The sequence below is a fragment of the Lepisosteus oculatus genome, chromosome 7 (genome assembly GCF_040954835.1).
Source record: "Lepisosteus oculatus isolate fLepOcu1 chromosome 7, fLepOcu1.hap2, whole genome shotgun sequence".
Taxonomy (NCBI): domain Eukaryota; kingdom Metazoa; phylum Chordata; class Actinopteri; order Semionotiformes; family Lepisosteidae; genus Lepisosteus; species Lepisosteus oculatus.
Window position 1 is genome coordinate 20,621,993 of NC_090702.1, and position 12,888 is coordinate 20,634,880.

The following is a 12,888-nucleotide window of genomic DNA, read 5'->3' on the forward strand; positions in this document are numbered from 1 at the left end:
CTCCCTGCCTCTTCTGCTCTACTTCAACTTGAGAGCAATCCATATCACAGACTCCAGGCCATGCATTTTTAATAGACATCCCAAAGACTGCAAACACTTTAACATGGAAATCAATTAGTGTAAAAACAAGTTCAGCTCCACTGCCCAATCTCTTTATTAGGAGGTTCTTATTCATTTTGAGTCAGTATTAACTAAAAGTACATTTTTCAAAAGAGGTTGCCATAGAACAGCAATTCCAAACGCACAAGACTACACATCTGCCTGTGCTGTGTAACTCTACGTTGTATACCAGAAACTGGGCAATGTTTATTATATTATGTATAATACAGTACTCATAATAGGCAGAAGTGATATAAATGAGGGCAGTTGTTACAACACGCTGCTCCATAACATCAGTCCTGATTGCATCTTCTTCGTCTGAGTATGCCAAAAGAATCACCTAAAGCTGCAAAAATCTATTTGTGACACTTGTCACATGTGACTACCATCAAAAAGCTAATTCTGTAATGGTGGTCCTAATCCAACAATAGGTACATACCAACACTAAGGGCCCATGAGTTTGCCTATGACAGCACTTTCCTCACTTTGATATGACCTACAGTATATGATTTCTACATGATCCCAGTAGATCCAACAACAAATTCACATGCAAAGCTGTTTATCAAATTATTTAGAGGACTTTTAACAGTTATTGTGTAGTTTTTTAAGGGGGTGAACTAAAACAAAGTAACATTCATTTGCACAGAAAACAAACAATGGATAATCCATTAAACATGTAGATCTTAATCTATCATTTATCTCACAAACTTAGTCATTATGATCGTTTTGAATTTACATGGCTTCCTCTTTCTAGATTAAAGTGTAACAAAGAATTATACTTTTAAATCAAGCAATAAATTATGGGAACCCTATATTTACTGTACAACTTGTAACATAAATGTTTCTTTTTACTGTTAGACAATATGTTCCTCCATAAGTATTCATCCATCATGACACTGCATTTTATAACGTCTAATGGAGAAATTTCTTATAAATACAAGTACTAATACTGCCATACAGTACAACTTCATCTTTTCCAGAAATTATGTCTGATCTATATGAAACTTCTTTTCCGCTACGATTGTGTGAACTATGAATTATGAGTTTCACTATGTTCTGTGAAATAAAAAACGGCTTTGATTTAAGGCAGTGAAGCAATGAATTAAAGCTGAACCATTTTTCAAACGCACTTCTAAGGTTGAATGCACAATGGATTCAGCAGAGTCACAATACCTATTGCTTTTCCATTTTGACATTCAAGTACAATTTTTGATGGCTTTGAAAAGGCAAGCATTAAAAAAAACAAACAATGAAGGTCAATCCAAATAATCCAAATGATTGGATTTGTATCCCAATAATCTTTTGCATTTTAGCTTAAAAATCTTACTGGATGCCACCACTTGAGACCATAAATAATAAAAAAAATGAAGGCTACAAACAAGGGCACATGATTCACCCATCTATACACTTAACATTGATTTCAGATCCATATCAAAGGGAACAAAGGGTCACAAAAAAAGAGAAGCCAAATTCTTACCTGTCTGCATCCCCCAGCACTTCACTCACTCCCCTTTGGATCACATCACGGGAGGCAGCCAGGTCCGGCACACGATGCACATTGCGGGAGTAAAGATTGAGACCTCCATCAGTCAGGTATCTGCCATGAGGAATTACAAAACTGTCACATCATTTTGGATTCGAAGTGACAGGAATGCCAGACTGTTACAATGACCACGAATCCTACCATTTCTCCAGATTCAGAAGCTTGATAATAAGTCGGGGAAGAAGGACCAACATTTAACCCATTTTTTTCCCAAATACATTTCTATACGGATCCATTTAAAGTCTACAAATCCCACTCTTTAAGTCAATAACAAAACAGTCTTTAACAGTAAGAATTAATTTATAAACTGTTACAAACATCAAATATCGACTTTCTGGTTTTTGAAAGTGAAACACAAGCCTCCCCAACTACAGTATATCAGGGGTTTAGAAGGTTTCCTGTTTTCCTGGGGTATAAAAGTAAGTAACACCTAGAAGACATTCAGTAGCAGCATGTATCATAATGATTAAGGTCAACAAACTCTCTGAAGACAGCAGACAAATGATCATTGACCTCCACAAGTTTGGGCATACCTACAGTATGAAAGATTCCACCAATGCTGGAACTACTATTTTCCACTACAGTGTTCAGTATTAAAACAGTAATACTTGATAGTGGTAGCCCTCACAGGAAAAAGGCACAAATGTATCTTGTCATTACAGGCTGTGAGGCAAGTGATTAGGAAAGCAACTACAATTACAAAGGCAACTAGTTAACATCTCCAATATGAACTGGCACCGGCAGAATACAATTTGTGGAAAACTATTTCAAATAAATATGTGGGCAGGTTAAAAAGAAGAAGCCTTTTGTGAGGCTGAACCACAAAAAAAGCAACTCAAATTTCCCAAACTACATTCGAAAGAAGAATTGGAACCTTGTCTTGCCAGAGATGACACGAACATTAAGTTTTTATAACATGCTCATCAGTGTTATGCTTGACAACTCATGCTCAAAAGGAAATTACATAATTGAGAGATTAAATAAGAGCGATATTACATCAAAGCTATAAGTATGAAATGTTTTCTTAAAGAAGAAGTTTAATAATGTGGGTGGGTTAGGTAACTAGCAGCTGGTCCTGTGTGAATATACATTTTCGCTCCGTTGGAAACATTCTGAGCACTGCTGAGCAATTCTGTATGATTGGAAAGAGAGAACAAAGCTGGCTCCTCCATGTGTAGCAGTCAGATTGAATTGGCAGATCCCTATTCCATTTCTGTCACTATGGAAGGAGGCTCAGTAATAAAGATATTGTTTAGATAATCCATCCATTTTCTAATTGGCTCCTTCCAATTCAGGCTCGCAGGGAAGTCAGAGCATGTCCCAGCAAGCAATGGGCACAAGGCAGGGTACGCATTGGACAGGATGCCAGTCCATCACAGGGCAGACAGAAAGCAAGCATAGACACACACACCAGGGCCAACTTTCCCAGAAGCCAATTAAACTACTAGTATGTTTTGGGACTAAGGTGGAAAACTGGAGCACCCGGAGGAAAATCATGCAAACCTAGTGAGATCATACAAACTCCATGCAGATAGCACCCCAGGTCTGGAATTGAATCTACTGTATGGCCCCAGCACTGCAAAGCAGAAATGTTAATCACTGTATTACCAAGCTGCCCACACAAATTATTGTTTGTTCTAATATGGAAAAAATGTGCTTGCAATTTCCCCCAAAATAAATAAATGTACAGTTTATTAAACTTAATACTACATATTAATCTCACGAACACAAATAAAAATTGCTTGTCTGTAAAAATACGTTTTGACTTCATTGCCCCAATACGTTTTGAGGGCACTGTAATTCCTCCCATTATATATACCACCAAAAAAGGACTGTGAGCTTTTCAATCAAATCCTGTAAAGCTGTCAGAGAGGTCTCTAGGATCACACAGACTATCTTTCAAGACCCCTGGGGTTCTAATAAAGTTTAAATGATCTGCAGCTTAGTTTTCAAAACTTGCCAGATGTTACACTAATACCTTTATAGGAAAATTACACATATTTCTTCTGGCAGACATGAATATCTATGTCTAATACTATCAGATAATAAAACCATGCTGCCCAGTGTATAGATAATAATGAGCGGAATTTCAAGATAAACATTTGTGTAGACTGATTAAAAAACCTTCACTGTTACATTAACTGTAGGCCTTCTATCTATAGAATTAAACTTGAAATAAATTCAGAACATTTAGTCCTGGGTCTGAAGAAAGGCTCCAATAAAAAAAAAACTCAAACATTTCCTAATTAACTTATGTGCTATAATTTCTTATCATCATTTGTGAGGCATTTATTTTGAGATTTTGTGAAGGTACAACTGGCTGTCAAAGTCATATCAAATAATCAAATATTAATAATATGTATTTGATTCTGATGTTTGTTTTACACTTTCTACACTGTGTTTGACAGTAAGGAGACTTACTGTAAGGAGTAAGGAGACCGTGGTTATTGAATACTTAACATTTGAAGGTTAAATTTCTCATAAATTATCAGCACTCAGATTATCACCTATTTATAGCTAGTTATCACTCATTGGGTCAAATAACCCTTAGCAGTCAATATTCTGTATGTCTGTGAAAAAAACACTTAGAAAAAACGTCTTAACATTTGTGCATTTAAAAAAACAAAACATAAAAAAGCGGGGCAATTCCTACAGTAATTCAGCCCAGATACTGTACAGTAGTTGTCTTTCTGTAAATTGCAGACATGTAGAGAAACGAAATTAATTGTAACTCTTAACATAGTACTGTATGTGTGGATGCTAATGAAAATACATTTGTAAAAAATCAGTGCATATTTAAAAAAATTACAAAATGTTTACATTTTGTTTATTTCACATGGTCAATCAAATATCACTGAATCGAGATATTCTAGAAAACAGTTTATCTGCACCCTGCAAATTACAGTATACTGTACCCCTGTGACACAGGGCATTGTGAAATGTGCATTTAAAAAACTTTTGTGATATAGGATACTGAGATTAGATTTTACTTAAGCTTGTGAAGTTATTAATTCAAGTTTTAAAAGTTACACACTGTCAGTCCAGATGCCATGATAATTATCAATTTTGACTTGCTTGTTTTTTTTACTTAAGGTAAACTCCAGTTTTACAGAAGGTAAAAAATAAAAGTGTTATTTCAAGTTCACACAAAACCTTGTGAATTTTAGGGTGCGATAGGTGAGTACGAGTACAAGTGAATCTTCAATACAACAGAGTGTTTTAAGATTAAAAGGAGATATGAAAACTTCCTAATGCCTGAGCAATATTATTATTAGAGATGGAAGAATGATAAATCCTAAGGTAGAAACTTGGCAGTCTAAGAAATTCATGCAGTTACAAATGTATCACCAGCAGAGGCTACTATATAGCTGCACATCACTGTAAATAGCCACCATGGTGATTAATTACCAAATTACAGTATTGCTGGTGAAGGGGTGGAGATTTCACATTCTCACATGGATCCAATTAAGCATCTGAAGCAAGGTATGTAACGTATACATTCATATAACGAAGCTTCCTCAACTTTACTTAATGGCCATTATGGTTTTTTTTTTTCTGTTCATCCATCCCATTTAGTCTGTTTAATACTTAGAATTGAATTGATTCAAGAATCTTTGGTAATTAGTGGTAACTTAATCCAAGGATATCATCCATCCATTTCTTTAAAGAAGCTAATGTGGCTTCAACAACAAGGCTTGGTAATTTGTTCCATAATCCCACAACGTAAATAAATGCCTCATTTTCTTGGTTCTAAATGCATCGCCATGCTGCTCAAATTATGCCTTTGTGGAAAAATGATGTCTTTCAGCCTGTGAATTCCACAATTAGGAATCAGCATTTATACGAATACATTTCCATTTTTAGCAAGGCCTCAGAGTCACAGAATTGTTAATATCTTTATATAGCCATGAACCATCATGTTGCTTATTGTAAATGAATGTCTCGTTTAAGCTTGCCAATTATTACTTACTGTATAAGAATGCTGTGCTATATAAAACTATATAAAACATACTGTAGAACTTGTATGCTGTGATAAGCTTGGTTATTTCTGATTCTTATTTATACTTATATATAAGTATAAGATATATAAGAGCTTTCCCATGATCTTAAAAGAGCAAGGCAAACTGTGCTGCTGAGGAGCATGGTGTATGCTTGAACCCAGTTAATTACTATGTAAATGTTTTAGTTTGAATGTTGTTACTGTATTAATTTATTTACATTTAGATGAGGGGTATATTTTCTTAGCATCACACCATGGTTAAGACATGAGTTAAATACATAAAACACTACTCATTAAGACACCTGAAGAAGGGTCCACAGCCACAATTTTGTGTTTCTTTACTTCTCCTTTCAGCATGGAATAAACCTTCAATTGTTCCTTTTCAGCCTACACATGCTGACGCAGCTACCTATTTGAAATACTCATTATATGCAAGGGACCCTTTACACATTTGCTACTGTATATATAACGTCCAAGAAAAAAATAAGTTTTGTATTATACACATTTTACTATAATGCAGGAACAGTCAATTGTGGCCCTTGAGAGCTACAGAGTGTTCATATTTTTATTTCAAATGGTTTCTTAACTCCCTATGTGAACAATCTGTTCAGTCAAACAGAATTGCTCTTAATGTTTAGAAACTGATGTCTTGGGGGAGACCCATAACACCTGCTGAATTGAGGTTCGTGGGTTTGAGTGCTGGCCTACTCCACCCTTGCATTTCAAATAAAACCAAATATAAAACAGAATGTTTTATCCTACAGAGGATTATATATATTAAGGACAGCCAGTTTCATTTCCTTATACTGCAGAACTTTACTCAGCCTGCACACACTCTAAGAAACATGGCTTAGCCATCATCTTACCTTACCTGTCATCATAACTACTGAGTTAACTGTGACTTACTCTGGGGATCTATCTGACCACTGGCACTGACATTAAACTGGCCTTGTTTCTTTCCCCCAGTGCTACAGAAATCAGTCCTTCAATTCTGATTCTTTCTGACTGAGCATGACTATAATGCTTGAGTCAGAAAGGAACACGTCGAGCAGTGCATGAACACACTCTTATCCTCTCTTATACAGTAGATGCTAAGGTGGTCTTTCTCTTTTTTTTTCAGTCTGTAAGCACAAATGTACAAAGCTCTGAGGTATCTCGAGACTCCTGGCTGCAGCTCAATGCACATTTTAAATAGCTGACCTTGGAAAAAAACGTGCTTTAGATTTAGTGTGAAAGAAAGCAATTGGCAAAGTGTGCTGACATCTAACACTTTAAATTGCATGTTTTTTCCAAGGAAAAATGCTGAACATCCTTCTGAATACTACTTAGAAATCGGCACGCAAAGAGTATTAAGAAATAAAAAATATTTGCCCTCATAAAAACATTCACTCTATTTGTGAGGAAAATATCTATGTACTATAGAGGCTATAAAAAGGCAATTTATCAAACACAATAGAAGTTTTTGAATCCAGAATTATGCATCTATATTAGAAATATTGATCTTTACATGTCGTTGCCTAATAAATATAAAAAATTATCAAACTGGACAAACATAATTCATGATAACAGGGCACTTTAGGTTATATTTAAATTATATTCATCCACCCAGTTTCTAAACCACTTCATTCAGTACAGGGTCACGGGTGACCAAATCTAACCCAGAATGCAGTGGGCGCAAGGTAGGAACACCCTGGACTGGTTGCCAGTGCACTGAAGGGCACACCCACTCACACCAGGACCACGTTTACAGAAGCCAATTCCACTTTGTCTTTGGACTGTGGGAGGAAACCAGAGCACCCAGCGAAAAGTCATGCAAACACAGGGAGAACATACTGTAAAACTCCATGCAGATAGCAACCCAGGTCCAGAATTTATTATAAATAATAATAATAATAATAATAATAACAACATCAATACAAATAATAATAATATAATTATATTATTATTAATAATAAATAATATATAATAATAATAAAAAAATGTTGTGTTAACCAGCCAAGGTATCTTCACCTGTCCCAGTTACATACTGTAATTGTTACTGTTTTAATTAATTCCAAACACCAGTATTACATGCACTGTCAAGGGAAATATGTGTTCCGCCCTTCCCTATATGAACTGAAGGAGTGTCCTCCTCTTTTAATTAAATGCACTTATTACATTTAAGATAAGTAGAGTAAATACAGTAGCTCTGAGGGATACACATTGTCAGTAGAATTCAAGACTTACACTATGGCTTGGCAATGTACAATACCATTCCTTTCCCACTGAGATAAAATAAGATGGAAGCCTTAAGAAGATTCACTTACTACTACAAATGCCAGTTGACGGAAGTAAAAGACAAAACTGAAGGCGCTGGCTTACCCGCTGCTGATCTCATCAGTCCTGACGTTCTTGCCGAGAATGTCTCCGTCGCTCATGTAACCCGCGACGTCCGCTTCCAGAGTTCCCTCGGCACCTCCCTTCTCGCTCAGGTCAGCGGGGGCCACGCCTCCCGCCCGGCCCGCGCCGGCGGCTCGCCGCAGAGGGGTGGTGTACATGAACCGCGACGGGTCGGTGTGCATGAAGCGGCCGGCGTTGCTGCGGGGAGGGTACCCGCTGGGCAGAGAGGGGGCATCGCCGGCCTGTAACCGGGGGCTCGACTGGCCCAGCCGCCAGGCCATGGGAGACGACCTGCTGGACAGGCTGGGGATACTCCGGCCATTCACCTCTGTGGTCACTGTGGTGTCAAAGGTGGTTTCCAATGTGCTGCAAGGGATTGAGACAGGGAAACTGGCATGTGAAGAAAGCGTGTGCTGTAACGTTTTGGTTTAATGCCACAGCACTAATAAGTCTTCTACCTTCCCCTTCTGGTTTGTCACTAAGAAGTGTGGGCCTTTAAACAAAAAATCTGTATGCAGCAGGGGCACAGCTCAAAGCTCAGATGCTAACATACTATCACCTTAAAGAGAGTGCAGCCACCCTCCTTCAAAGTCCCTTTTGTAATTCAAAAATGTTATTATTGGATGTTTTAGCACAGCTCTGTGATTAATTTCAAGGTGGCTTTCAACAGATTACAAAGTCCTACTAGGAAATGCTTCACTTTTTCCAGCTCTACTGGTTCTGTAAAAATGGTGCTCACAGTATGGTGAGAAAAATTTTGTTTTAGCAGTAATTCATCAGATATTTAATGACATCACATAGATTGTGTATGCCTGTTTAAGGAATTTTCTCTTTCTTTTAGATTTATTATACAGTATTTCCACAGTGATGCACAAAGGTATTCCATGGTTGCCATTACAGTTTTAGAAAACTAAAGGAAGACAATGTGGGAAGAACATACTGTATACAACTATACATTGAAATACTATATAGAAAGAAGACCAGAAAAACATTTAGCTAATTTATATAAAACCACGGATACATAAATATTAGCAATATCTTAAAAGTGTTAAGATACAGTATAAAAAATCTACAGTACTTCTTAAATTATTTAAAGATGGAGACCAAACAATACTACTAATAAGATCCATCAGAGAAGACTTAAGATTTGTTAAAGGAGATTTTTTTTCTATTAAAAGTATTACATGCATGTACAAAAGTACATAGGTTTCAAAGCATGAATATACTGTACCTTCAAATGAAAGTAGATGCTGCACTGCAATATGATTAGACAGTTCAATCAATACCTATACTATCTGTGACAGTTTTGCAATGATGACTGGAATGAAATATCGGCTTGTATGAGTTGAAAGACAAGCCTGAAAGCTTTAAAAATCAATTGGATTTATTTTTAAAGGTATAGATGTAATAGGTTTTGTAATGGCTATACAGTGCCATGCAGCATGATCACTGTAACGTGCACTGTGAAATGGATGTAACACGCTGGCATCTGTGTACCCTATGCTCTGACCAAAACCATACAACAATCATGAATAACGGAGATCATGAAATGAAAAATTGCACAGTAACTATGAGATGAATAAATCACAATGGGCAAACATATTTCGTTATAAATGCCAGTACAGTAGGTATTTTATGCATCCCACAGTGCAAAGGGATCTACAGTATGTTTCAACTGTAACCTTTTAAAAGTGAAGGAGTGAAAACCATTACACATCATCAACAATTTCTACAGCATTTTTTTTTCTCTGAGGATTACACCCAAGAATAAAAAGAAATTGCATCTCAGGATTAATTTCACAAGCTTGGTTAGCTCCATCATAAATGTATAAAATGTATGCAGTGTTTCACATTTACCACTTTCTTCACAGGAAGACAAACTAGAGAATCATCTTCCAGTGAACATAATCAATGGTTGCTGCTAACCTAGCATCACTGAACATCACAATCTCACTCCGTGTGTTGAAAAAGTAATAATTCAATGCCAACATAGCCCAATTTAGCACATCTAAGCCTTGAAGAAAATAACTGTCTTTCAAGTAAGTAATATACTGGTCTAAATTAGGTGTACTGCCAGATACTAAAGGCTGAATCCAAACAGACCTGAACTTGCCTCTTACAAAATGTATTAACACAAAAATCATAAATCATTTGATAAATGAAGCAAGCTATACGCTGTTCTAGGAATCTTTAGAATCTATATTAATCTTTGTATTTCTACAAATTTGATTTTCATGTGTAAAACTCTTTGAGATTAACATTTTTAAATTCCATTAGCTGGACAATTTAAAATTAAGGGACTGTGAATTTTGGCTGAAGTAAATGACATTGATGACTATATCGTCCTGCATCAGACCTACATTTCCATTAACCTTCCTTTGTTTAGAGCACAAGTTGTCTTAATGTCTTGGAAATCAGATCAACAAAATTCATTTGATTTGGTCCACCAGAAAAAAAAAGTAACAGCAACTTTCAACACATTCCATCCCAAAATTAATTTAATGAAAATACTGAAAACATTTTTCCTACCCTAAAGTACATCTTTCTTGCCTTAGGTATATGCAGCCTAGAACTGTATATAAGAACTGAAACCAGGAGAAAATAAAATATTTTAACTCACCCTTGTGTCTTGGGATTATACGGCATGTGTTTGTCCAGTTTATGCTGTACATTTCGCAATTACTATGAGATTATTATACTGGTCATACAACTTTAAATGACTGAATTATATTGTAGTACATAAAGCTATAATGGAAATCACATTTTTTTCACAATTTTGTTTCTGTGGTGATAGAAAACAATGGAAGCTCATTGATTTATTTGAGAAGGAATGCTTGAAGAGACAATAATACACAGCACATGACTTGACAGGAAGCTATCATATCACAGCCTGGCATCAGCCTACTGTACATATCTGTATCATATGTTGTTAAATTTACAAGATGGAAAATATTTAAATGAACTGCCACCACAAGACCATTTAAATACTGGAGCATGAACAGATAGTTTGATATATTTGGCATTTTCAAAGACGTTCCAGTGAGTACATATTGAAAAACCTTTAACATACAGTAAAGAATAAATGCAGGAACTCCCATGCTTGACACTTAGTCAAGTTGTAAAGTATGGAAACACCAGAAATATTTTTTTCTCTTTTATCCAGAAAATGAATAATCTCAAGACGTGTATTTGCATTAAAAAGACCTTCTGTTACCTGCCTGTAAAATCTTGTGCTCTGAAACAAGAACTTTCATTTTCATTAGATATAGTACTTTTCCTTTTGTAAACTACAAACATGAACTTTTTGTTAACATCTGTTTCAAAATCTACAAAAGGTCTGTACTAGTATGTATTTTCTTTCAGTTTGTACATTCAGTTATTGTATACAGCACTATTTCCAATATTTGGGATTATTACCCACCTGTGACTGATCTGGGTCCCCCTGAGACTAGACATGGTTTCTTCAAGGTTTTGCCTCAAGTCTGCAATGTTCTTCACTGTTCTCATTCGTCTTGTTTCAGGATCCTCTCCTAAGATCAAATATTGATAAGTATGTTAGGTTCAAGAACATAAGCAAGGTTAGAAAAACCTATTGTATATGTTTTTTGAAATATATAATGGAATTTACTTCAGCAACTTAGCTGAGTAACTTGCTCCCAATATTCCGGACCCTGTTTAAAGTAATTACATACAATCAGTCCTTAAGGCAGTTCCTCTTAACATCTTATAGTACCCCTGGGTCAGTTTCATTATCTAGCAAACACTGCACCCTAAAAAACAGTACCTTAAATGACTACTCGACATGCTGTAATAAAGGTGTTACATGTGTAATGCGTCTTCTTTCTGATAGGCTGTCTCTTCACGTTAGCTGTTTGCAAGTTGGAAAGGTTAAAATCTGATCTAATTATTTAAGGCACACACTGTCCACGTTCATTTTCAACATGAAAAAACCCAATGGTGAGATTACATATTCACAAATGTGTCACTTCAGAGGATCATTCTATTTTCCTAGAGGGCTGTTGCATCCAGAGAATGCCGAGCCACCACAAAACATTGGATTTGGACACTGACACAAGTGGGTTAAGTTACGACTAAATTCAGGACTTCTCAAAAGAGAAATTAATAAGTGGAATAAGTCATATTGCAAAGCTAGTACTGTACTCTACATCTGTACTGGATGACTCTTAGCTTCTTGTCTCAGTAGATTTTAATGTCAGCATGACATTATGGCTGTCAGCAAGTTCAAATAAGTGGTCACAATTCCTAAGCTTACTTGTAATCCACAAATAACTTTATTTATGTAAAGTCATCTTGAAATGCTTTTGAGACAAGCTTTTCAAGATGACTAAAATGCAACCAGAAAAAAATATTCTGTGCTTTACGATAACAATAATGGCGTTAACTGCTTTACAGAGCAAGACTACTCTTTGATGGCAGTACAGAATGTAATAACGACAAAGAAACACTGCCAGACTCACCTACAGTAAAAGAATGATCCATTTCTAGTGCAATTACAAGCAGCTACAAGCATTGGTGTTGTGTACCTGATCCACATTGCTCACACTGTGCACAAACCTCAGAATTATTCAAGGATATGCTCGTATGTAGAGCCATTCTCAAATTTACTGTATAGCCTAAAATCAAAATGTTTGGCTGATTTGCTTATTATAAATATTTTACCTAATGATAGTTAGCATTGCTGCCTTCCAGAGAGAGGGCTCTGAAATCAATTGCAGGTTTGGAGTGCTATCTGAGTGTATGTTCTCTTTGTGTCTAAAAGCTGGTTTACTCCGGGTGATATGGTAATACTGGTCAATTTATTGGCTTCTGGGACAACTGGCCCTATGAATGAGTGTGTGTACTGTAT

General features: G+C 36.1%; 1 protein-coding gene across 11 annotated transcripts in view; it reads right to left on the reverse strand.

Moving 5' to 3' along the window:
• The window catches only part of nav3 (neuron navigator 3), a 350,214-nt gene that overhangs the window by 78,974 nt on the left and 258,352 nt on the right, over window positions 1–12,888 (reverse strand). For all 11 annotated transcript variants that reach the window (XM_015352852.2, XM_015352850.2, XM_015352847.2 and 8 more), the window contains 3 exons: window positions 11,443–11,551; window positions 8,004–8,387; window positions 1,577–1,696 (listed from right to left, as the gene is read on the reverse strand). In XM_015352852.2, the coding sequence (XP_015208338.2) occupies window positions 1,577–1,696; window positions 8,004–8,387; window positions 11,443–11,551 (613 nt within the window). The remainder of the gene's footprint in view (window positions 1–1,576; window positions 1,697–8,003; window positions 8,388–11,442; window positions 11,552–12,888) is intronic.